This window comes from Aedes albopictus, chromosome 3 (genome assembly GCF_035046485.1).
Source record: "Aedes albopictus strain Foshan chromosome 3, AalbF5, whole genome shotgun sequence".
Taxonomy (NCBI): domain Eukaryota; kingdom Metazoa; phylum Arthropoda; class Insecta; order Diptera; family Culicidae; genus Aedes; species Aedes albopictus.
In genome coordinates, this window is record NC_085138.1 from 324,329,970 (window position 1) to 324,357,969 (window position 28,000).

Consider the following 28,000-nt stretch of genomic DNA (forward strand, 5'->3'; position numbering starts at 1 on the left):
ACCAATCCAAAGTTGTCGCGACCGGAGGTACCTCCAAGTGATTCGGCAACTCCTTTTCTAGTACAGTCAAGAGTGAGATCTTCTGGTGACCACCAGATTTCGGTGCTACATTCTTTTCCAAATCTAAACCCCGGCTCCAGTCAGTCTTTGGGCAACCTTTCAAGGATACACACGGGTTCCTCGCGGTAGGAATTCGACTCCCTTCGGTGTTGGTGATAGCAATAAAGTGCCAGGTGGTATTACAAATCTGTTAGTCACTGTGACCTAGTCTTTTGTGTGTGGTGTCGTTTGAAAGCCGAAATTGAATAGTGCTACAGCAAGCAAGATGTCCAACAAGGTGCTATTATCCGAAGATTCTGTCTACCAGCAGATCCAGCAATACTACAAGCAGCATGGTGCTTCAATTAACATCAAGAAGATCTTCCAGGAGGATGACATTCGCTTCGACAAGTTCAGGTGAGTTTGCAATCGATCAATGGATAGTATAACTACTTTATCGGTAGCCGACAGCGTACGGAAGTAGCGGTGCTATTGCCTTTGACCCTCACACAGTTATCCAGTGAAAGTGAATGAACTTGACTGAGTGCTAAATATAGCTTCAATGCTTATTGGTTGTAAAATTGCATTATGTCCTTTGGTATACCTATCGGGTAAGCCAGCATTGCATCACTTAGAATTTCATAACAGTAATGCCAAATGACTATTTTATGAAGCGGTCAAAATAAATAAATTAATAAAGTGTTACAGCACCGGCGTGCTCATAGTTGCATGGTTGACAGGCGCCATAACACCAATGTTCGATTTTGGAAATTAATTTAACTTCAGTCTAATACGTATAGGTTCGTTGTTTCAGTACCTTACGGGTATGAATTATGCTGCCGTTATACGCATAATTCTCCCATGTTATATGGGATTTCCATATAACATGGGACAATTATGCATTGAACGGCAGTATAACCCTTGTGGAAATACCTCATCCTCTATCTACATCTGTGCAAAAAATACCTACTACTTAGACAATTTTTATATTTTTAAAAGCAACTTCCGAATTTGAGGCGAAACTGGACACATTTCTTCATTCTTTGATATTTCATTAAATAACTGATTTTCTGTTCAAGTTCCTTTGGCGACTTCAACATTTTTTTTTTGATATTCTTTTGACTATTTTTGGGGATTTTGTCGGCAGTTTTTTTTTTCCAATTTCATTGGAAAGTCTTTTGTTTTTTTTTTTTCTACGTCAATGTATGTTTTAGATTTTAAGGATTTCTTTGGAAATGAGATCATGAGATCACGCTGAAGATGACTGGTTGATCCCCGGTCAGCTCAGGAACTTTTCAACTCAGGCTGAAACATATCGCGGACCGAAATTAACTCATATTTAGAACATTGTTGTGTTTAACTAGTTCTATGAATGTATTTGTAGAATTGGGAAATTATAATTGTTTGTTCATTGCACAGTGTTTTAAATCGTCGATTTCGTGCACTTTTTTTCAATAACTTTTCAACCGTTGATTCTTGTGATATTTCTACAGAACTTTTGACATGAAGAGTTGGATGATCAATCCACCAAAACATTTTTTTTAATGTAGACAGTTGTTTAATTTCTTCGGAAAAGTTGTGTAAAATGCTATTTTGAAGAGCTTTGTCAAAGACGTCAAAATACTATATCTCGAACTTTACGACAATATTGCATTGTCTGTACATGACCCCTGAAAACATATTTCTAATAATATGTTTTGAACAAGTTTTTTTACATTTTTCGTGTCTTTTAAAAAGTTGTTCAACTTGTAAAAATACAATTAGCTGAACATCCAAAAACGCTGGCTTTTAAAATTACTGAGATTATTTACAAACTATTCGTATAGGATAACTTTAAGCTCATTTAGCTGAAACTGAAGTGAAATCCCAGTAGAACTCAGTTCCTTTGAAGGGATTCACATAGGAGTAAAAAAAAAACTACAAAAAACAACTAAAGGTTTGCTTAATTCGTGATAACAAGTGTGGCTCTGATATTCAAATGACTAAATTTAAATAACTAAACTGTAGGGAAAAAAACAGCAGAGACCATAAAAAACTGCATATGCTAATTGGTTGACACGTTAAAATAGGGTCTGGGACCAAGGTTGCGACCATTCATTTGCAAAAATTTACATTCATTTGCTATTATCTCAGTTCAGAAGCATGCTATCGAAAAACAATGTATGGATGAATTTAACCTTGTAGTTTTATCTGAAAGTTTGCCGAATAACATTGGGGTCGCAAACGTATACCAAAGTCGTGAGCGAGCTGTGAAGGCAACTCTCCACGCGGTGAATATAAATTTCATTCACGTTGTGGAAAGTTGCCTTCACAGCTCGCTCACGACTTTGGAATGCGTGTGTGACCCCAATGTTATTCGGCAAACTTTTAGATAAAACTACAAGGTTAAATTCATCCATACATTGTTTTTCGATAGCATGCTTCTGAACTGAGATAATAGCAAATGAATGTAAATTTTTGCAAATGAATGGTTGCAACCTTGTCTGGGACCATTTGGGCAGGAGCATCTGTTTTGGGCACTTATATAACATATATATAGCAGCTATAGGGGAGACTGAGGAGACTTGATCCCTGGGGAGACTTGTTCCCCTCATATTTTCTCGGAATCAAAAACAGTTTTCTTCTAGCATATTTTTTTCCAAAACTACATCTTGACAGACGACAATGTTTTGGTTACAATTGATTTTGATTGTGCATTGCATTATTTTTTAATGGCTGATGGTTTGTTTTCGGTCCTTCAGAAATTTTTTGGGCGATTCCGAAAAATCTCAATAACTTTGTAAAAATTGAACCAAATCGTGTCAAAATTTTACAGTACCTAGTGTAAATAAAATACTATCAAACGTATTTATTCAAATATGGCTGTTATATAAATATTTTAATTAATGCAGCTTGGCATATACAACAGTGGCATTGGGAGACTTGATCCCTCGAGGATTACACACACATTATGAAAAATAAAATTCTATTCGAAGCCTCTATTTTCTCGGAATTCTAGTATATTCAATGTTAAAACCTGTCAGATAATTATTATTTTACTACACACCATAAAAAGAGGGATCAAGTCTCCACATTTTCAAAATACAGCATAACCTTAACAATTTAAGGAAATCTTATAATTTCATATTCATCATATTCATCAAAAATACAAGAAAACTTGAAATGAAAATGAATAGGAAGCTTCTGGAGTTATTTTCCCTTTAAATTAACCATGTGCTCAAAAGGGGATCAATTGAGGCCCATTTTTAAAAATACATCATAAGACATGCCTCCATAAAACACAGTTTTGAAAACTTTAACAATAATTTAAAGTCCTTCTGTTGTGCATAAACTTGCAATAGATGTTTACCTTCCATTCTGTACGAAAAACGGATCAAGTTTTGTGTTTTTCTTGAAGTTACAGGCAAATTAAGAAAAAAGAGATCAAGTCTCCCCAGTCTCCCCTATAGCAGCAAGTCAATTTCAAACCAATAATGCAAGAGTCGCACACAGATAACAAAGTCGAGACAGAGCTTTGGAAGCTACACTCCACGAGGTGAATATGCGTGTGCGTCCGTTTATTTATTCGGCAAGCTTCTGTACTGAGAAAATTATTGTAAGTGAGTGTAACTCTCTACAAGCGAGTATTTCCATCCCTGCTAAAGGGCTTTCGTGGTTGCAAAGAAGAAAATAGTAAGTGGCTAGGAGATCTAAAGGGGCTTTCAAGGTAGTTTCAGTAGAGGCGAGAAGGCCCTACATGGGGCTTGAGAGGCGTTTTCGGGGGAGTTTCGTAAGGCGTCATTTTCTTTACAGTGTGTCCGATGGGGGAATCAGGGGATTTTTGCAGGTATTTTAGGAAGTTTCATAGGATTTTCAGTGTGTTTCAGAGGTATTTTCGGGGATGCATAAGTATCACAGGTGCATTACAGGGGTTCCGAGGGGGTTTCACGGAGGCATCCAATGATCTGATGTTTATGCAAAAGTTATATAATACATGTAGTTTGAATAATCCTCTAGAATTCAATAATCAGGTTTTTCTAACAAGATCCCGAAAGACTGGGATATCTTCCAAAAACCAAAAAATCCTATCAAAAGTATTCAAGACCTATTTTAGAAATGTCTCAAGATCCACCAAAAGTTGCCGAAAATTCTAGAAAAGCTTCAATGTATTTCCAAAAAAAGTTTATTACATAGCGCATTGGTTCCCAAACTTTCAGGTGCGCGACCCTCTTTTGCCAGCAAAAGTACTCTTCGCGACCCACCATAGAAATTCCCTCATTTGTTGTCTGTTACAGTAAAATATTCGACTGTCTTTCGCGATCCCCTGGATGTAGGCTGGCTTTCAGAATTTTCAGACATTTCATGAAAAATTGTTGAACTTTCGACATCCCGATAATTGTGCATGCTCAATTGTAGGTTTTTTTTATGCGAACGCACATGCAAAACAAGCTACAATCATATGTTTCTTTTGTTCCATCGATTACAGCCTAAAGCTGACCACACCCAAGGATGGAGAAATTTTGCTGGATTACTCCAAGAACCGTATCACCGACGAGGCCTGGAACATGCTGATGGATTTGGCCGAATCGCGTGATGTGGTCAAAACCCGTAACGATATGTTCAATGGGGAGCGCATCAACATCACCGAGAACCGGGCAGTGCTGCACATTGCGTTGAGAAATCGCTCGAATAAACCCATTATGGTTGATGGCAAAGATGTTATGCCTGAGGTCAACGCCGTTCTGGACCACATGAAGGAGTTTACCGAGCAGGTCCTGAATGGAGTTTGGCGCGGTTATACCAACAAGAAAATCAGCGACGTAGTCAACATCGGTATCGGTGGATCAGACTTGGGTCCACTGATGGTCTCTGAGGCTCTGAAGGCCTACAACACCGGCATTCGTTCTCATTTTGTATCGAATGTTGATGGTACTCATATTGCTGAAACTTTGAAGAAGCTCGATCCAGAAACGACTCTGTTCATCATTGCTTCCAAGACGTTCACCACTCAGGAAACCATCACTAATGCCACTGCCGCCAAGACATGGTTCCTGGAGCGCTGCGGCGAACAAGAGCACGTGGCCAAGCATTTCGTTGCACTGTCCACCAATAAGGAAAAGGTGGCAGCGTTCGGAATCAACACCAAAAACATGTTCGAATTCTGGGACTGGGTTGGTGGACGTTACTCGTTGTGGTCCGCCATCGGTTTGTCCATTTCGTTGGCCATCGGATTCGACAACTTCGAGAAGCTTCTGGAAGGTGCCCACTACATGGACAACCACTTCTTGAGTGCTCCATTGAATGAAAATGTAAGTAAAAATTTGGTAAAGTCAGACGATTTCAAATTGGCAAAAATCTTTTTTTTTTGCTTTCTTATTCACACAGGCTCCGGTCATTTTGGCCCTGATGGGCATCTGGTACTCGAATTTCTACGGTGCGGAGACACACGCCCTACTACCGTACGATCAGTATTTGCACCGCTTTGCTGCCTACTTCCAGCAGGGCGATATGGAGAGTAACGGAAAGGGCGTAACCAAGTCCGGCAAACGAGTCGATTTCAACACCGGTCCGATCGTGTGGGGAGAACCCGGCACCAACGGACAGCATGCGTTCTACCAGCTGATTCATCAGGTGAGTGACAGGCAGTGAGATAGGGAGGCTACGTGCGAAAACGAAGACTACGTGAGATTTACTCAGTGATGTGTTGCACGAAAAAAAAAGAGCGGAAAGCATTTCACAATCTGGTGCTTGACTTGCGCGATGGAAGATGTTTAGCTGTGATCTAGTTGATGGCATAGTTATATTTAATATCATCTTCGACTGAGTTGGTCACACACAGATCACTGTATTTTTTTTTTTGAATTTTGACAAAGCAAATTATCAAAAGATTACAGAAAAAAAAAACAATAACGTAGACATGGACGAATGCACATGTCCGAATTAGCTCCCGGTTATAGTGCAATCTATTGAAAGCAAATACCGTGACTGCGCCCTAATTCTGCGCAGTCCCTAATTCGGCGCACTTTCTCGAATATACCACAAAATCACGGACGCTAGTTCAATATTAGCTTCAAATATATTTTTTGAATATTGCTTCAATAGTAATGAAAAAGTTTGTGAAGAAAAAATTTTCAAATCAACGATCATTATTTTGTAAAAAAATAAAATGATATTACAAGTACTATAAATTGCCTGAAATCTGTGTCCGTTAGCGAAACTGCTAAAAAGTTGCTTCATGAGCTGAAGCATTTTGCGACATAAATAGTAAAGAGAATGTCTGCTTTTCCATGCGCATCATGTACTACTGTCTTCGAGGAATCAGAATCGGCAAAAAACAATTGAGTTTTCTTCTTCTTTTTTTCATCTTCTTGTTCTTCTTAGGTGCGCAGAATTAGGAACCGGTATTAAATGGTGGTCCTAATTCTGCGCAGACATTTCAACACTAAGTTTTGAACATATAATTAATAAACAAACATCATATAAATGCCACCATAGTTATAACTAGGATATTCTATGTTTCTAGCAATCCGGTGAATGTAATTACGGCTCAACAAGTTAGTTTATGAACTTTGAAGGCTAATTTATGATTTTTGAATTTTTGATCTGATAGTTCGACCGGACTAACCACTTGTTTTAAACATTTGCTATCAACCTCGGGGGAAATTTTATGGATTCATGCAAGCATTCGCCAAATGCGATATATGATGTGAGTTTACATGGAATTTTTTCAAACAGTGGAAACCCTGGAGTTAGACAAGAAAGAAGTCTCAGTTTGCAAACAAAGATTGTGCCACCTTGTCATGGCGAAAAAATTGATATTGCCTTTAGAAATGAAAGTAAATTTTACTAAAATGTGCGTATGCGAATAACTAAAAAGCTTTACGTAATAGTATTTCGATAATGCTACAAAATCCTTTTGTGTATTATGATTAAAATTCCCTTTGCTTAGTAATCAAAGTAGGTAGTATCAATGTTGAGGACATGCAAAGTTCCAATATGGTTGTAATGTCGTATAAAAGTTGAAAATGAAGAATTCAATTGAATTTCATCTATGAATTATGTTCTCATTACAATATGTTATCTTTTTAGAGTTTTTCCCATGTGCGCAGAATTAGGAACATTATTGCGCAGAATAAGGAACATTCCAAAAAAGGGTGCGCAGAATTAGGAACAGAGACACACTTTAGAATTTTCATGATTTTACATATAAATTGAGTGTTTTGTATAAGAATTATATTTTTCCCTCATTTACAAAGCTAATAACTATGTGCAGTCAAAAATTCAGCCAAATCGGTTCGATTTGGAATTTGTTACAGCTGCTTGAAATTGAAAAAGTCTTAGATGCGCAGAATATGGGCCCTCCACGGTACAATTAGTGGATTTCTAAAATAAAAACCCTTCACTTTTGGTAGCACTGGAAACGTCAGATTACGCCAGAGAGAAGGATGCCATTAAAATTCGAGAAATCATTTAACAATCATCTCAGATATTTGACAATACAAACCACAAGGATCCCCCTATAACTTTCTATGAACAAATTGTTTTCTTGTTTATAAACAGCATCTATTGGTTACATACACTCCCGTTCAAAAGTTTGGGGTCACCCCCTCAAAAACATGTCATTTTTTTAGGCCCATATCTCCGCCAATTTGCGTCCGATTTCAAAACCCTAGGTTTCATTCAAAAGATAATAAGTCAAAGAAACTTTGAACATGATTTAAAAGAAACTTTTTCAAAAAAAATTGTATGTAAACTTAACCCAAAGTTGCCAAATTTTCTAAAAAATGAATATAAACTTACGGCAGTGTCGCTGGAAGTTGGGTCGACCAAATTTTAATATGAGAGCGGTAATATGACCCATTTTCTATTAGCTTTCAAGCGCTTTTTACAGAACTTAGCTAAAACATCTAGCAAAAAAGTTATTAAGTAAATTAATCCTTGATGTCATCGACCAAAAGTTTGGGGTCACCCCTCAAAATGATGTATCGGCCAAAAGTTTGGGGTCACTATCGTAAAACTTGGAAAAGTGTTTTGTTGATATCTTTGTCATCTTTCATTCAATTTTAATTCTTCTTGGCTTATTTGAAACAAAATGAATGATACTTACTGCATAGACATTGAACCACAAATATTTGTTGAAATTTACATATTAAAATTTAACGTAAAGTTGCCTCATTTTTTGAAGCGTGGTAAAATGTGCTAACTTTACATAACATTTTTATATACAAAAATCGTTAAATACGTTAAGTTAAAAACATCAAACGTAAATTTAGTTGATTATCTTTGAAATGAGCCAAAAAGAATTGAAATTGAACTATAGATGACGAAGATATCGCCAAATCACTTTTCCATGTTTTACGAAAGTGACTCCAAGCTTTTGGCCGATACATCATATTGAGGGGTGACCCCAAACTTTTGGTCGATGACTCTCTCTCTCTCTTCTTGGCGTAACGTCCTCATTGGGACAAAGCCTGCTTCTCAGCTTAGTGTTCTATGAGCACTTCCACAGTTATTAACTGAGAGCTTCCTCTGCCAATGACCATTTTGCATGCGTATATCGTGTGGCAGGCACGAAGATACTCTATGCCCAAGGAAGTCAAGGAAATTTCCTTTACGAAAAGATCCTGGACCGACCGGGAATCGAACCCGTCACCCTCAGCATGGTCATGCTGAATACCCGTGCGTTTACCGCCTCGGCTATATGGGTCCTTCAATGGGTTCCTTGGTCGATGACATCAAGGATTAATTTACTTAATAACTTTTTTTCTAGATTTTTTAGCTAAGTTCTATAAAAAGCACTTGAAAGCTAATAGAAAATGGGTCATATTACCGCTCTCATCTTAAAATTTGGTCGACCCAACTTCCAGCGACACTGCCGTAAGTTTATATTCATTTTTTAGAAAATTTGGCAACTTTGGGTTAAGTTTACATACAATTTTTTTTTGAAAAAGTTTCTTTTAAATCATGTACAAAGTTTCTTTGACTTATTATCTTTTGAATGAAACCTAGGGTTTTGAAATCGGACGCAAATTGGCAGAGATATGGGCCTAAAAAATGACATGTTTTTGAGGGGGTGACCCCAAACTTTTGAACGGGAGTGTATGTACATACTTTTATTTGCTCAACATCACGTTTAACCCTTTACTTCCCACGACTTTGAACGACTATTTCTATACCAAGAAAGCGTTTCCGATAAAAGTGCTTGAACAAAAGTTATTGCAAAATGGCCAAATTTTACGAAATCGTCGAAAAAAATTGTAGTTGTTAATCAATAGGTTTTTGATTGTTTATCAATAGTTCGACTATTGAAACAAGTAGTTGACAGTTGGGTTTACTTAATGAGATTACAATCATATTCTAAAATCTATTGCATCATATTCATCTAATTCCGTTTGTCCCGAGTTCGTCGAAAATCGATGGTGCTCTAGAGCAACCATGGGAAGTAGAGGGTTAAGATAAGACATATTCAACAATAGTACGCCACAATACTCGGTTTGTGGCTGCCGCTCTCCATCCTCGGTCCTGCGCTCCGGATCAGTCGCAAACACCAACTTTGCAGGGTTGTTATCCGGCATTCTTGCACCATGTTCATCCGGATTTAGCCACCTTGCACGGTATCCTTCTGGCTTTGGCCACCTTCTGGGTGCTGGGTTCGCCGTAGAGTGCAGCGAGCTCGTGGTTCATCCTTCTCCGCTAAACACCATTCTCCTGCACACCGCCGAAGATCTTCCTTAGCACGCATCGTTCGAAAACTCCGAATGCTTGCAGATCCTCTTAAGCATGGTCCATGTCTCGTGTTCGTAGAGAACCACCACCGATCTTATCAGCGTTTTGAACTTGGGGCACTTGGTACGTGGGTGAATCTTTTAGACCGCAGCTTCTTCTGGAGCCCGTAGTAGGCACGACGTTCACTGATGATTCGCCTTCGTATTTCACGGCTAGCACTGTTGTCAGCCTTCAACAAGGATCCGAGGTAGACGAATTCCTCCACCCCCTCTAAGGAATCCCGTCTATCGTCACATTACTACTTAGACGAACTCAGTCGTGTTCGGTTCGGCCTTGTACTTTGTTTTTGACGCATTCACCGACAGGCCGACCTTTGCTGCTTCGCGTTTCAGACGGGTGTACAGTTGTCACCGTTCCAAATGGACTGGCGATAATGTCCGTGTCGTCCGCAAAGCACACAAATTGACCGGATTTTGTAAAAATCGCACGCCGTCTGTTGAGCCTGGCTCATCGCATTAAACCTTCTAGAGCAATGTTGAAGAGGAGGCGTCGAGATTCGAATGAACTGGATACTTTACCCAAAACCCTTACGCGGTCATCTTTCCAGGAAACCCGTTTTCGTCCATGATTGTCCATGTCCATAGCTCTGTGCGGTCGATACTGTCGTATTCCGCTTTGAAGTCGATGAACAGATGATGCGCTGGGACCTGATATTCACGGCAATCCTGGATGATTTGCCGTACGGTGAAACTTTTCTGGGCCCATCTTGATGAGTTCAGCTGCGATATCATTCTTACCAGCTGTTTTGTTCATTTGGAACTGGTGAATGGCTTCCTTAATTTCCCTCAGCATGCGTTGAGATTCTCATAAAACTTCTGTGTTTCATGGAAACGGTACAGCAGTTCCATTTCCTCACATTCCGATTCTTCGATGCGGTATTTTTTCCCGAAAGAGGCGGGTCTGCTCTTTCCGCTTCTGTTCGTAACATCCTGCACTCTTCGTCGAACCATTCGTTCAATCGATTCCGTTCCACGTACCCGATGGTGCTCTCGGCTGCGTCGTTGATGGCTGCTTTCACTGTACTCCAGCAGTCCTCTAGAGGGGTCTCATCGAGCTCGCCTTCGTCTGACAACGCTGCCTCGAGATTCTGCGCGTATGCTGACCTCTAAAAGCTTTGGGCGCAGTTTGACCATCACCATCCTAGTGGTAGAAGTCAATGTTAGCGCCATCAATCAGAACGTGATCGATTTGCGATTCCGTCTCCGTCTCCGTCAACTCAAGTGCCCGGTTGGTCTATGTAATACGACTAGGGATTCTCAATGCAAAAATTAAGGTTTCAATTCTCGTTCGTTTAGAAAGTTTTTGTCATGAAATTTTCCACTTAATCAGCGCATGACACGAAGCTCATGAGACACATCTTGAGAAAATGAGGCGCACAGCTTTGAGTCTCAAAATGTACACAGTGCTCCTGGGAGCTCGCTTGCTATGCGACTCCCGTACATGGAACTGCAGCACGTGTACATCAACTCTGGATGTAGGTTACAGTCGTCGAAAACAGATATTGTTATCGTTTTTATTGCTTCGTATTGTTTATCGTTTTCAGTAATTTTTGTTAACAATTTGTAAAATCAGGGAAAATATGACACTCGAGTGTAAAAAAACTTCATGAAAAATGGGTAGAAAAACCTAATTTTCTTCTTCAAAAATTATAACTCGAAAACGGTTTGTTGGATTGATGTGATGGCTTCGGAAATGTTTAAGAATATTTGAAGGTATTTAACAGTTTTTTGGAAATTGAAAATTTTTGACATCTAACATAAATCCGTGATGAATATTACTCTCAATATTTATCGCGGATCTTTGTGAGTTGTTATATAATTTCCAAAAATCTCCCTCTTCTTTTTTTCTCTAGAAAGCTGACTTCCAGTCCCAAAATTTGCCAAACAGCCCAGGATGGTCGAGTGCTTCTTTTTTTTTATATATTATCTTTAATTTTTGTTTTCCAAAACAAGGAAAAAGAAACATTTTTTGTGATTTTTTTTATATCAAAAATATATTATACATACAGGCTCTTTGAAAAAAAAAAAAACTAAGCATATTTTTTACCTACATCCCACCATAACTTAAGTAACGAATTCAAAAAATCAAAAAAAAAATCCATGCTACATTTTTTTTTTCGAATGAGTGTAATCAGTTTCGTACCTTTTAATTTCACCCTATTTTGCTTATCCTTTAACAGATACGCGTATTTCGACTAGGGTAATTCGCCAATTGTTGAACACTACCCAAATGTTGAACAGTTTTTGAAAATGATATTATAAATTTAACTTAAGTAGTTTTCCATCAACGTAAACGTATGGTCTAGATGCGTATACATGTGTGTCATGATATTGCTTTAATAAAGTTTCAAAATTATACATATTTTACGTCAAAAATATTTATTGAAAATTTTGTACCGCTAATGACACGAAAACTGCACAATTCTTAAGATTAATTTTAAGAAATTGCTGTTACGAAATAAGCTTTTCTGGCAAATCGACCACAAATATCGAAGTCACACCATAGTTACAATAACTGGAAGGATGTCCTTAACAGTTTAACATTGTTTAAAATCACATTCTCATTGTAATTTCATTTGAAAAAAATATTTTTCTTATCACACTATCATTATGCAGCTAAGAGCCAATTGTTGAACACTAGCATAACCTACGATGTTTGCATGACTGTCAGATATTTTTTTTTCACTTCACCTTTTTCATGAGCGATCCACGGGTTTTTAAAGTATTTCAGGGTCGTTCCAGAGGTATTCTAGGGAGTTGACTGGGTCCCATGGGTTTCTAGGGGTATTTCAGGGGCTTTCGAAGGCGTTCTTTTCTTCTGTCATTTTCGCTTCTAGTCAAATCTTTTCAGCCATATTTTGCATTTGGTTCTGTTTAAAACGATTTTCAGTCCACTAGACCTCTCTTCAAATGGGAAGCGATTCCTTGGGAACGTCCATAAATTACGTCACGCTTTGAGGGTGGGGAGAAGGTCACAGGAGTGTGACGACCCGTACAAAAAATCAAAGGTCCCTTACAAAAAGTGTGACATAGGAGGAGGGGGGTTAAAATGGACAATTATTGCGTGACGTATTTAATGAACGCTCCCTCACTTGAATGAATTGTCACTCAAATGACTAACTGGGCGCAAAACACGAAAAACCCGGAAAAAAATCCGCCAGAGTGAAAAAATATTGGATGTCGGGTCAATGTCGGATCAAATTTTATCAAATGTTGGACCACTGTTGGACCCACATCGGATAACTGTCGAGTCTATGTTGGGTTTGGTGCCCAAAATAAAAACAGGTGAATGATAGGTTGATGTCGGGTTATACGTCATCAATCACGAACAAAGCTTCAACCGTTCAACAATTAGCGAGAACCGTCCAACATTAGGATGAGCAAGCTTAAGGAAGCGTTCAACATTTGGGTTACAGACTTCCCATACAAATGTTCTATTTTCTCTTAGAAAATGGAATTTAAGGGAATACAAATCCAATGGGCAGTATAAGGAATAAGTAGATCTAGACGTTCACTGGATATTTTTCAACTAAAGTGGAATTATGCACGGAAAAACAAACGAAAACAAAAATGTCAGTACTAACCGTTCAACAATTGGCGAATTACCCTACCACTTGTAATCTTCCTCAGTGTCAGTGATTGAATAAGTGCTTATTGCTAGAGGGTTCGAAAAGTCAGTACAAGATCTTGTTACATGTTATTCCATACGGTTTCAAAATTCACATATCTAAGAAATAATTGATCCGTTTTTTGATAAAAACTGTAACACAATAAAAAAAATCTCAAATATTATTTCACAAGGCCCCATACATTTTTCTCAATGGCTTTGATTTAGTAAATTCACCGTAACTTAAGTATGGTTGGATGTAGAAAAAATAAACATACAGTTTTTTTCATTGGAACCTGAACGTAGAATCTATTTTTGATATCAAAAATCTTACAAGTTGTTTCCTTTTGCTTGTTTTGAAAATCGATGAAAAAAAAAATGAGAAAAAATATTTAGAGGCATTTAACCATCCTGGGCTACTTGGCAAATTTTGAGGCTAAAAGTAAGCTTGCTACAGAAAAATAATAAAAAAAAATCGAAGACTATCCCTAAAAAGATTATGGGAAAGTTTAAATTGTATGACATCTCACAACGATTCGCGATGAATATTACTCTCAGAGTATTTTTTTTCCTAAAAGTCCTTCAAATATCCTCAAACATTTTCGTAGACATCATTTCTATCCAACAAACCGTTTTCGAGTTATAATTTTTTGAAGAAGAAAATTAGGTTCTTTTGTCATACGCCCTTTCCAGAAGTTAAGTGAGGAAAAATTATTATTAGTTGATGCAAAAGTATATATGCATTTATAAATACACATGATCAAATCTCATTCAAATTAAAAAATATCAAGTCGAAAATGGTAATTTTCTTCGTGTTTTGGGCTGGAATTGCTCCATAGAAATACGTCTCCTTAGGCATTTTTTATAAGTGCTTTTATGTATAACTATTTTTTTCCGAAGGCATTTTAAACTCTTGCCAAAACTTTTTGTGATAGGCGTTAAAATTTCTATCCTGCGGATACGGCTCTGCGACCATTGTGAACTGTGGTCAGAACTGGATATTGGCTTACGGTTTTCTACCACAAGTAATATTTTTCTTAATATATTCGTCCGTAATCCTACAAAATTATTCACCGAAAGAAATTATTACTCCTTCCAGTTCTTTCCAAAAAAAAAAACAAACTGTATATTTTTGCGTCCAATTGAAATACCTTGAACCTAGTTAGTATACGATATGAATCTACACTCTCTCCGACTTGATCAAAATTCAAACGAAGCATTTGATTGCGGTGATTTAACAGCCGAAACAAGTGAAATGTAAATGGCTGACCTTTTCGCCTGATTTAACCCACCGAACGGCGAGCAGAAGTCGACTTCTGATTACATTTATGGTTCCATTTCATGCGATCGTTCCTAACTTACCGACTCCCAACTATAAACGGAATTTTTCGTTTCTCGTAATCCGTCACTGTTTAAACAAGAACTAGTCGTTGGACGTAGGGCAGTTAACGAGAAGTACCGACCGGTGGCGGTCCGAGAACCATATTTTACATCACGTCGTCGACCTCTAAAATGTGTCGGTTGGGGGTGATGGTGAAGTGTGCCTTTAGCTTTAATCACCTCTCGGGTCCGGATAGTGCCACCGGTCGCATACGGCCATTACGACTTGTACCCGGCCAGAAATGGCCAGGTTCAAGCGTGCGAAAGTGTGATACATTATCGGAATCACACCTCCCGCATCGCCGCCGTGCCGGTCACCCACATACAAACAACCTCCTGGAACTACTTACGTACATAAGTCAGACGAGGCGATGCGATGGTGGCCGCGTGATTGTCCGGTTACTAGGCGAAGGAATTTTTACATTTTAAGGACTCCCTTTTCCCATGCGGTCTGACGGCAAAAGTATGACTTTATGAGGGTGCCTATGCCGTGATGGATGGTGGTATAAGGGTAGTTTCGAATGGCGGTATGTTAATTTAAACAGTCACTACCTAGAGATGATTATCGCGTGCCCCTGTCCTGTAGCTGTAATGAATTGAAATGTTTGTTTGCTCTTACATGGCCAATGGGTACCCATACTGCTTTTCGAAATTAAATGATTGATCAGAAGCATTTCAGTAGAGGTTTTAAATAAGAAACGTGTTCAAATAATTCAATTTTAAACCAGACTGTCTACTAGGTTGTCCCAAAATTGCACATGGTCAAAAAGCTTGGGGGCTCACCCTGCAATTGATAGCTAAGGGTGTTAGAAACAAACTTTTGTATGACGGCAACTTTCAGAAATGACGTTTAGAGGTCGCCCCGGCGAGATTTTAGAAAAATGGCCATTTTTCGTAATAAATTTCATACAAATATTTTTTACCGTACAAAAATTGGCAATACCCACTATTTTAATATTTTTTACAGCTTGATATGGATCCAAACTTCTTGAAAAAAAAATAATTTAAGACATGTTTTGCAAGTAACTTTTTGATACTGAATTTTTGAATTTCCTAAAATTTGTCATTTTTTGTTATACTGTGCATTTTACCCGTCATAAAAAGTATCTGAACCTAATGCTAATTTAAAACATTTTCCATAAAAAGATAGGAAATTTTATGAGGAAAAACTTTGCCGAAGAGAGCATCGCGTTTTTTCTATCCGTTTTTCACGATTTACTATTTGGTAAAATTTGAATTTTTAGGTATTTTTCTAAAAATGCCACATAAGAACTTCTTTAAAACACATACAAAGTAAAAAATCACGTATGCTCAACAAGTTTTTGTCTTGATTGTGTTATGGAACTATGGCGACATCATTAATTGATTTTTATTTTTTATTATTCAATCCCTTCATATAGAAATTAACTAGCAAAGATTTCTTTAAAAGCTAGCTCTCTTGACAAGCTTCGTACTGCCTATTGATTTTTTAGAGACATTCTCCACAAAATGTTGAGCTATATTTTCGCGTTAACTTATATTCCTGTCGATATTCTCAATTACTTTTCTACACGAAGACGTATGAGTCCTGGATCAGTGAAACAGCCCCGGAAACAGTGGCAAAGTGAATAAAGGCGAATACGTTGATCCATACCAAATTCAAATCGCGATTAACAACATCCTACGTAAGAATACCAATTTTTAGATACTAAGTTCCAATTCAAGACATTCTAAAAAGCAGAGCATGTCTTTTTTTACATTTACTGACTTGAACTATCTTATCAACACCAAAAGTAAGATACACCGAGGCAAATTGAAACGGGTGGGATGAGGTGAACCAGCGAGTTAATGTTATCCAAGGTTAGAACAATTTGATTACCATAACACACACACGGTATACAATAAGACAAGGAAGGCTATTATTGACAAACAACAGTTTTGGACGTGAACAAGTGACATTATTTTCATCATCCTAGGGTATTTTAACCAATAGTGGACCCCTTAGTAGCTGAAAATTGCTCTGATCGTTAAAACAGTATGATATTCCAATTAAATTGCCCCTGTCAACGTTTGCACAGCAAGTTCTATGTCTTTCCTGCACATTGCACACAAAAACCTTACCAAACCACCCTATATTTCCCATAAAATAATCATTTCAAATCTGGCTCAAATTATCCTATAGTGGTCCCCCCGGGGTCCACTATAGGATTGTTGGGGTCCACTATAGGATAAATCGTATTCTCCTCCTCTCTCTCTCTCTCCTCTTCTTGGCGTAACGTCCCCACTGGGACAAAGCCTGCTTCTCAGCTTAGTGTTCAATGAGCACTTCCACAGTTATTAACTGAGAGCTTCCTCTGCCAATGACCATTTTGCATGTGTATATCGTGTGGCAGGCACGAAGCTACTCTATGCCCAAGGAAGTCAAGGAAATTTCCTTTACGAAAAGATCCTGGACCGACCGGGAATCGAACCCGTCACCCTCAGCATGGTCATGCTGAATACCCGTGCGTTTACCGCCTCGGCTATATGGGCCCTTAAATCGTATTCTCTTACCATGTTAAAACGGAGACAATAGTGGACCCCCTTGGATTTAACCAATAGTGGTCCCCCAGATTTGTTTACATTTACAAATTTGTTCAAAAAATCAAATTATTGCTTTCCAGCGTAGCTTCACCACTTGTAACTACTGGCTAGGAACATGATCCATCGTCTCCCGGTGGAAGTTCACCGGTAAAAACAGATTTAAGCAGGAAAATTAGGAAAAATATAAGGGGGTCCACTATAGGTAAGGGGTCCACTATTGGCTAAAATACCCTATATGTTGATCAAAATGATAGGGACTACTAGAATGTTTCATTCATGTCTTTGAACATCATTGAAAAACAAAATCGGCATGTTTTGCGGAATGTATCACCTTCTAAATGATATAGGAAATGTGCCGTGCGTTTGATTGTGTATTATGCTCGTATAAACCATTGTCAGTACATCACCGTTAAAAATGCCTTGGCCTACTCAGGCATCTCAAAATGGTACCTAATGGTAAAGTTTCTCGCTAGTAGGTACATACCTTTCTATAACAAGGAAAATGGATTTGTCAGCGGAAACAAAAATTCAATAAATGATGCCACTATAATTCCTAAACACAATTAAGACAACAACTTGTTGAGCATACGTGATTTTTTACTTTGTATGTGTTTTTGTGAAGTTCTTATGTGACATTTTTAGAAAAATACCTAAAAATTCAAATTTTACCAAATAGTAAATCGTGAATAACTCTAAAACTGATAGAAAAAAACGCAATGCTGTCTTCGGCAAAGTTTTTCCTCGTAAAATTTCCTATCTTTTTATGGAAATTGTTTTAAATTAGCATTATGTACTCGATGAAAATTTTTCATTTTTTTTTGTGATACAGCTTATACCTCAGGCTTTAATATGCAGCTTCGATTGAGGTTTTATATTCACTACAAAAAATATCAAAAATCTGTATATGTTCATAGTGTCATTTGGAAATTTACCATATTTTGATTAATAAAAGTGCTAAGTGTCTTCAACGTTTTTCAACTCTCTTAATGTAATATTTTTATACATGTGCAAAATATGGTAAATTTTTAAATATCGTCAACTGCATAAGCACATTTTTCATATTTTTTGTAGTGAATATAGCACCTCTAATGTAGCTAAGGCTTTCATTAGGTATCAGCTGTAACACAAAAAAAATGAAAAAGTTTCATCGAGTACATACTGAGATAAAATGTTTTAAAAATGTGTTCAAAAATCTTATAAGTTTTTCAAAAATTCTATAACTTTCAGAAAACTTATTCGATCTCGCTCAAAATTTTACCAATGGAGCTTCAATATATGATTCATGATTGATAAAAAATTTCAGCGTTTTTGATTGACGTATGAAAAGTTATGAACATTTGAATGAAAAAAATATTTTGACCAAAAAGTTGCTGTACGGGCAATTGGCTTCTTTAGCGGTGTTGAGATAATTCCATATTTTGAATCTGCATGCAAAACTGAGCCAAAATCCAAATTTTCATGATTTTTGGTGCCCGGGAACCTATTTAAAAATCAATTTGAAATTTGTATGGAAGCTATTTGTCGAATCACCCCTTGACGCATTTTGTACTGGGCGGAGCTGTCAAGCAGTTTCCCAGATTTTAGATACCAAAATAAAGTTCTAAAAATCTGAAAAAAATCATAGTGGTTCAGAAAAAGGTACTCTTTCGTATAAAATCATAAAATCAATACATTTTTCTTAATTTAAAAACCCAATTGTTTGATACACTGTAAAATGAACTCAATTTACATAATAGACTGAGTTATTTTGGGCCTAGAACTCCTACATAATGGTCTTACACTCTAAGTAGAGAAATGCTTGAACAGGGTGTCTACTCATAAGACAAAATCAAATTCCCTGAGCTTTCCCGGAAGGAAATTTCGAAAGTTTGTTATTCAAAAGTTAGCCCATGTTAATATAAAATGTATAAAACTATGCAGAAACTACCAGACTCATCATAGTCAGCCATGATAAAAATGATGTGTTTTTATTTTTGAGACTAGAATTTTAAATTTCCTGTTTTTTTTTAAACGAATGAAGAAGATCCTAGAGTCTTCCAGAACCAAAATTTCTAGAAGCTTCCTTGGAAGCTTTTGCATCATTGTATGTGTGAAACATTTCACTTAGCATTGGGCATCTCGTTGAAAAGTGCCAGAAGGTATACTATTATGTATCATATCTTGGTTAACGAATGGCTTGTAGGGTTCTTATTCATGGAATGAAAGAAACTTCTAGAACATTCGATAGGATTGATACAGCGATTGATACTTTGCTTTACTAATCCATTGCAACCAAGACAACGATGCACCAATGTAACGATGCATCAATGCAATGATGAAACAATGCAATGAATTGTATAGCTGTCATACTGTGTGAAACATATCAAAGCCTGACGAAAGACAGACAACTCTGGGTTTATACATATGCAGTGAATCAAAATTCAACCATCGCGCAACAATAATGACAATGTCGCAGCCTGCATTTGTTGCGACAATCCACCCAATGCGACATAATTTTGTCCCAACTTGAAAATAATAGGATAAACATCGTACACCACGAGTTTAGAGATTTTTAAGCCTTGCGTTGCGGTTTTCGAAAGGTAACTTCGAGTCGGTAAACACTGCAACTCTGGTGAAGCTCTATCATCAAACAGTTTCGATTTTGGATTAGTAATAGTTGATTATTCACGAGTTGAAAAGAACGCAACAAATTCAGCTTCCGTTTTGTCTGCAACAAAAAATTGAGATCATGTAATTATCTGTTACCAGTAGGGATAAAGAGTAATCGTCGCGCCTTCTTTGTTGCTTGTTTTGTGCCTCTTTCGTCTGACAATTGTCTTCACTGTACATATGTATGTATATGATATAAGAAAAATAAAGGAACATGCGCAAGATTGATTATTTAAGAAATTTCACCACCCACTGCACTTGGATGTCTGTACTCCTTGATGGTGCTGTGGTAAGGTTGAGATGTCTACCGTAATTCCTCCTTTAATTTTTTCGCAGTTTCTCACAAAATTCTTCCCGCGAGTTCTTTCTAGAATTTGTCCAAGGTTTGTTTTTTTTCCAGGAAGCTTGCAGGAGTTTTTTCCTTACTTTCACCAGTTCTTCCTATAAAATGTTACAGGATTTTTTCGGCGTCGTTTGGGGATTTCTGACAGTTCTTCTACCAGAGTTCCTCCCAGAATTTTTCCAGGAGTTTTTCACAGGATCTCTGCTGGAGTGCCTACCGGGATTTCTTTTGTGTAGTTTCTTGCTAGATTTCATCTAGATTCCTTTCGACATTTCTCCGGAAATTTCTTACAAGGAGTTTCGTAAGTTATCCCAGGAAACATTCTGAAAAAATATCCTGGAAAACAAACCTGCAAGAACTCCGGGAGCAATCATTAGGGGAGACTGAGGAGACTTGATCCCTGGGGAAACTTGTTCCCCCCATATTTTCTCGGAATCAAAAACAGTTTTCTTCTAGCATATTTTTTCCAAAACAACATCTGGACAGACGACAATGTTTTGGCTACAATTCATTTTAATTGTGTATTGCATTATTTTTTAATGGCTGATGGTTTGTTTTCAGTCCTTCAGAAATCTTTTAGGCGATTCCGAAAAATCTCAATAACTTTGTGAAAATTGAACCAAATCGTGTCAAAATTTCACAGCACATAGTATAAATAAAATACTATCAAACGTATTTATCCAAATCAGGTTGTTATATAAATATTGCAATTAATGTAGCTTAGTGTATACAACAGTGACATGGGGAGACTTGATCCCTCGAGAATTACACACACATTATACATGTGAAAAATAAAATTCTATTTGGAAGCCTCTATTTACTCGGAATTCTAGTGTATTCAATGATAAAACGTGTCAGATAATTATTATTTTATTACACACCATTAAAAGGGGGATCAAGTCTCCCCATTCTCAAAATACGGCATATCCTTAAGGCCGGACGGGACGGTGGTTGAATCGTCCGCCATTGCTCTGTTGCTAGTAAGATGCAAATCTCAACTTCTACTTCATATTATTGACTAGAAATTTGATTGTTCATTTGCTCACTTGTGGTGCACAATCGACTAAAGTTTCAGCTACGTCAGTGCAGTGGAAATTGATATTTGCTTCTTCAAAATCCCGAGGCAAATTCTTAGAAAGAGAGGGAAGATAGGAAAAATTACACGTCGTCCCGTGCGGCCTTAACAATTTAAGGAAATCTTATAATTTCAAATACACCCTATTCATCAAAAATGTAAGAAAACTTGAAAAGAAAATGAACATGAAGCTTCTGGAGTTATTTTCCCTTTAAATAAAACATGTGCTCGAAAGGGGATTAATTGTGACCCATTTTTGAAAAATACATCATATGACATGCCTCCATAAAAACACAGTTTTGAAAACTTTAACAATAATTTAAAGTCCTTCTGTTGTGTATAAACTTGCAATAGATGTTTACCTGCCATTCTGTACGAAAAATTGATCTAGTTTTGTGTTTTTTCTTAATGTTTCAGGCAAATTAAGAAAAAGGGATCAAGTCTCCCCAGTCTCCCCTAAAGAAACCCTGAAGGAGCATCCAGAATATCGAGACAATTTCTGGTAGGGAATTCGAGAAGATCTCTGATCTGAATAATCCCGAGAAAATATATGAAAAATAATCACATGTTGATCACTGCAAGAATTCCGGTGAACAACTGCAAAAAAAAACCTAGAAAAGCTCTGAAAGAGCTACTCCTAATGGCTGCTGCAAAAATCCCAGAAGGAGCTCCGAAAAAAATCTAAAAAAAGTCCAGGAAAAATTTTGAAATACTAATACACATCCTAGGACCAACACCGAAAGGAATTTTCTGAGAGAAGATCGCTTTCCCCAGGATTCCCGGGAGAAACTCGAAGAGAAATATCTAGTGAAACTTCAAAAGAACTCCTGTAGAAATCCAAGGATGAACTTTCAAGGAAAATACCTTAAGAAACTCTTAGAGCAACTCTAGTACAAACCCCATAATAACTCCTGTAAAAGCTGTGATTTTCAAAAGAAATACAGAATAAAACTCAAAGAGAAATTCCTTGAAAATGCGATATATCCTTGAGAAATTTTTGTGAAAAGCTCAAGGTAAATCCTGACAGAAATCCCGCGAAAACGTCTTTGGAAATGAAAACCCAGCAGGAACTCCGGAAAAAAAACCCCGCGAGGGACTCTGAGAGCAATACCTCTGGAAGAAATTTCGTAGGATCCCGTGAAACCAGGAAAAATCAGTTGGAATTCAGGAATCTTGGAAGATTCACAAGGAATCATCCTGGAAAGAATTGTACTAACCTTGGAAAAATGCTAGTAGGAAATCAGAGGAATTCAGAAAGGAATATTAGGAGACAAAAAATCTCAAAAATACGGAAGGATTCTTGATTGTGACAAATCAGGGAGGCATTCCAAGAGGTATTTTAGGAAAATTCCAGTATGTAACACTGACGGAATTTCTGAAAAAAGCCTTGTAGCGAAGTTTATAGAAGAATTTTAATTTCCAAATTCATCAGCGTCCACATGAAATTTGCAGCATCTAACCGGAATCGTCAGCTTGCCGAAAATAGCTGGTAGATCTTGGAGCCTTCTTCATGTTTCTCTAGCACGGTTATCCAGATATCTTCTTGATATAACTTGCTTTTCGAATAAACATCCGGAGGAATTTTCAACGTCTTCACGGAACCACGAAGATGTAGTAAAAGCTCATGTTCGAAAGAAGAAAACCCTACTAATTCGAATACTTTTTTTATTCATACCAACAATGAAGTAAACTCTGTGGACTTCACGTATAACAAGTATATCTACAAGTGTCTGATTGTTCTCTCAGAATTGAGTTTAAAACATGGGAACATGAGAAAATAAAACCCAATTGAAACAACACTACTTTTGCGAAGCAGTCGAAACGTTTCATAAAGCCGGTCATTTCAAACACTCCCTAAAAAGATCTAAGTCCCTTTACTGGCCTTCTAACTGGTCATGATCCGAGCCGGTATCATCTTAAGCTGATTGTAAAACTTCAAGATGATGTGTACATATGTTGCTTTTGTGGCATAGATACAAAAGACACAGAGCAGTATTACTTAAAATATAACAGATGGCACTTTTTTGTGTGGTAGTAAAATCGAATTTCCTGAAGAAGTGAAGAAGTTGTTCCGGAACATGAAGTAAACACTAAAAATTGATTTTTTAAACCATTGTTGATTTCTAATCACTAACTTTTCACAAAACTATCCCGTTTTCTAACAATTAACGTTTTTCGCGATTTCTCCATACGATTTGACAGTTCTTGACTACCATGCCTCCGTGAGCTTGAGGTGCAAATTTGAGAGAGTTGACAACCGAGAGTAGCATAGAATAGACGATGCATTGAATACAAGCGATGGTGTCGCCGTTGGGCTGTCAGCGCTGAAAACTAGATGCTATAAAAGTTCTTGTATGCAATTTTCACTGCTGGCGCCAACTGAGAGCAATCCACGGAGCAATCAATAAAAATGTACACAGCAATCATTCTATTGTAGCTAAAAGAATTAGGTTCTACGACAAGAGGCTGGAGAACAAAGGGGTTTTGCCAAAAACATGTTTTCAAAATTCCGAAAAAATGTTTAGGGAGTCGCACGATACTATTCCAGGGATTCCTTAGTACCACTTCCTCACGTTTTATACCCTAACAATTTTTTAGAAGTTTGTTTACAGTTCATTCAGGTATCTTAGTAGAGAATTCTCTATGAATTATGTTATACATTTTCGCGGGTTAAGCTGAAAATTTTTCTAAGGTAAAGTGTTTTCATGCTGCAGCCCAACTGCATTAAATAAAAAAATAGAGTGATTCCAGAATAAATGTTAAAGCAAATGTGTTTATGGGCGTTCCAAAAATAACTCAAGGGAATTCAGAAGCGTTCCTGGGGTTTTTAGAGGGTTTCAGATGTGTTCCACGCGGTTGCAGTGATTGCAGTGATGCGCCTCTGGTACACACCTGAAACCCCCACCGGAAGCTCTCTGAGACCCCCGGAAGCCCCTGTAAAACCCTGTTGAACCTCACAAGAAACCCAAAAAATGAAAATTTGACATATTTGTCATGAATAAATTAAATTTTCAACTACCAGTGATTTTTTTTTAATAATGTTCTAGGAGAACTTACGTATTTTCAGCAGTTTTGTTCGTCATGGGGAGTTTTTTGAAACATGTTGAACTCAGAGTTGGCATTAAATCCTTCCCAACCAAGCTGAGTTATATGCCCAAATTTCAGGCAATTTGGCCCACAAAAACCCTCCATGACGAAGAGAACAAACCTGCCGATAATACCCTTCGTGACCCTATAATGTTTTCTGTCCCAGCTATCATAACGAAAATTGTAGTAAATCTTCGATAGACATGCGTTAATGTTTCACCTAATTCAAATATACTCTATACTCAACAAAATCAAGAAAATTTCTATTCATATCTTGTACTCTGTCTGTACAAGGTTTAATAAAAGATACTGCTGAAAAGGCAGTGAGAATTTGTGGAAACAGAAAGGAGCAACGAGCAAAGCATTGTACCTATGTAAAAGTGACTATGAGCGAGTACTATCATGACCTACATTAAAAATAACATTGGGTAATTCTCGCTGAGACCGGCCCACTATTTACACCTTGTCTTCAACAATGTTTAAGGTGCCGATTTTCTGAAAGCCCTCGCTAAAAAAGTAAGAAAAATGCATTTGGTTACTCAAATTGATGGACCCCCCGTTAGTTAAAGCCACAACAATTTTTGCAGACCCCTCGATTTTGGCCAAACGGTGGCTCACTTAAACCGTTATAACTCGAAAGTTTCTCCAAAAACCACCTCAAAACGAATTGTTGTTGAAAATAGGAAAGATAGAGCTACTATATACAATAATAAAAAGTTGGGTCGGCCATATTGATTTTGGCCGCCATCTTGGATTTTTATACCAAAACATTGTTTTCACCATGAGGGCAACCACCGATTTTCAAAATTGTTGCATCAATTGAAAGCTGAGGCATTTACACCGTGTCCAATAAGTTCTCATACAAAATACAAATTCATAAAATGAAATTTTATTTCACATCTATAATTCATATTTTCCAAATGAATGCATGTATTGAATTGCTACATAATACTGATCAAATTGAGCAAACGGTTTAGAATATCGTCTATTTCTACTTGATTTTATAAACCTAGCAACATACTACCATGTACTGAAATCCGCTTGCTCCGGCACGCTAGGAAAATGTTCGAAAAGTTTTCCATTCTAAGGTAGCTAAATTAAGTCTTAAAGGTTTAACTTTGTGTTTCTATCCCTAGTACTATATCACATGGATAGACAAGAGCTATATAAAGCTATTTTAGTGATGATATGGCAAGAAATTGGCAAGTAAGATCATTGATCAACTTAGGCTTGATTCTTTGAAAATGCCCTTTATATCACAGTTACACATCATAAAACATATACTTATGACAAATAAGTCATAATAGAGATACAAGCATGTTTTTGGAGTGATAATGATTTAAATCAACAAGATAGGATGCAGTCATGCTTCTTTAACACAACAAATCTCATTAAAACAGGTAAATGGACTTTTTTGTTTAATTTACGTTTTATTTTGTACAAAATAAAACGGCTTCGTACTTCACCAATATAGAATGTCATAATTTTTCTTTTCTGTTCATAGTTGCTTCTAACAATGGTGAGGGCAGGAACCTAATTTGTTTCAACTTAAAACCATTGCTCGTTAAAATGAGACGGAATATCAGTGAAATGGCGTGCGTGCCAGCTGAAATAGACTTACGACACATAAGCGATCAGCAGACAAGGATAAAGGACAATTAATTCCAAAACATATGCTGTATTTGGTCAATGTTAGTTGGCCTTTCAATAAAAAAAATTACTTTGAAAATCCTAATTACCTATCTGAAATGAATTCAATTTGATTTTGTATGAGAATTTATTGGACACGGTGTATACATAACATATCAAAAAATTAGAGATGTCTTTTTCTTCTTTCAAAAGTTATCTGCAGTTTTGTAAATTAAGCCACGTTTTCCCCATACATTTCCATGCGCACCGGCAACGACATGCAACAGCATCCGAGTTTACGCCTGCATGTATACACAAAGGCGCGTGCCGCAAAGTTTGGCCAAATCGGAGGTTCGTTTCCGTTTTTGACTGTTTCTCAATGATGCGGGCATTGCTATCATAACTTTTTTTAGTGTTTTGAAAAGCTTAAACCTTCAGCTTTCCAATAGTGGGTTCAGAATTTAAATTCGTGTTCGTAAACACTGCGAAATAACGCTGTATTTATATAAACAGCCGGCACCGGACCCAGTGCGCAAAAGTGGCATGATTTACAAAACGGCAGATAACTTTTGAAAGAAGAAAAAGACATCTCTAATTTTTTGATATGTTATGTATAAATGCCTCAGCTTTCAATTGATGCAATTTTGAAAATCGGTGGTTGCCCTCATGGTGAAAATAATGTTTTGGTATAAAAATCCAAGATGGCGGCCAAAATCAATATGGCTGACCCAACTTTTTATTATTGTATATAGTAGCTCTATCTTTCCTCTTTTCAACAACAATTCGTTTTGAGGTGGTTTTTGGAGAAACTTTCGAGTTATAACGGTTTAAGTGAGCCACCGTTTGGCCAAAATCGAGGGGTCTGCAAAAATTGTTGTGGCTTTAACTAACGGGGGGTCCATCAATTTGAGTAACCAAATGCATTTTTCCTACTTTTTTAGCGAGGGCTTTCAGAAAATCGGCACCTTAAACATTTTTGAAGACAAGGTGTAAATAGTGGGCCGGTCTCAGCGAGAATTACCCATTACAAACAAATACATACATTTTATAACTTGTTGTAAATTCTTGAATTTTCTTAAGTAGGTGTTAACATGTATCTTAAGATAAGAGAGCTGTAAGCTACGATGTTAGTAACGACTTTTCATTATACAATTTTCTCTTTTTCTCCCAATCCGCAGGGCACCCGACTGATTCCGTGTGACTTCATCGCCCCGGTCTTCACCCACAACCCGGTGGAGAATGGCGGTATGCATAAGATTCTGCTGGCCAACTATCTCGCCCAGACGGAAGCTCTGATGATGGGAAAAACCGAGGAACAAGCCCGTGCCGAACTGGAAGCCGCTGGCATGTCCGGTGAAAAGCTAGAGCAGCTACTGCCGCACAAGGTCTTCACCGGAAACCGACCGACGAACTCGATCCTGGTGAAAAAGATCACACCATTCGTGCTGGGAGCACTGATTGCCATGTACGAGCACAAGATCTTCACCCAGGGTGTCATCTGGGACGTGAACTCGTTCGACCAGTGGGGCGTCGAGCTGGGAAAACAGCTGGCCAAGGCCATCGAAGTCGACCTGAACGATTCGAACAAGACTACCTCGCACGATTCGTCCACCAACGGATTGATCAACTTCATCAAGGTTCACTGGGAACAGGAAGGAAACTAAGCATGTTATCGAGTGAAGGAGCTTCGCTTCTGTACTCATATCTCAAACGAATAAAAAAGTACACATATTATGGTTAATGTTATCAAATATATAAAAACTTAAATTATTCTTGGACGTACGTTCGTTTTAATATAGTCGACTTAAATTACAAAAAAGTAGCACAGCATTGCAACACTAATTGGCGCATGAAAACTTAAAAAC

General features: G+C 37.5%; 1 protein-coding gene across 1 annotated transcript; it reads left to right on the forward strand.

The window, feature by feature from the left end:
• The first annotated feature begins 2 nt into the window (after positions 1-2).
• On the forward strand, positions 3-27,999 carry LOC109401160 (glucose-6-phosphate isomerase). Its single transcript, XM_019673634.4, has 4 exons — positions 3-456; positions 4,505-5,327; positions 5,404-5,649; positions 27,314-27,999. The coding sequence occupies exons 1-4, from the start codon at positions 326-328 to the stop codon at positions 27,797-27,799; spliced, it is 1,686 nt and encodes a 561-aa protein (XP_019529179.2). The 5' UTR covers positions 3-325; the 3' UTR covers positions 27,800-27,999.
• Position 28,000: the final 1 nt, after the last annotated feature.

Bases quoted from the DNA above. Each gene is read 5' to 3' on its own strand.
- LOC109401160 (XM_019673634.4), top strand. From the start codon at position 326: ATGTCCAACAAGGTGCTATTATCCGAAGATTCTGTCTACCAGCAGATC. The intron at 457-4,504 runs GTGAGTTTGCAA...CATCGATTACAG, and splicing joins ATTCGCTTCGACAAGTTCAG to CCTAAAGCTGACCACACCCA. The intron at 5,328-5,403 runs GTAAGTAAAAAT...TTATTCACACAG, and splicing joins GTGCTCCATTGAATGAAAAT to GCTCCGGTCATTTTGGCCCT.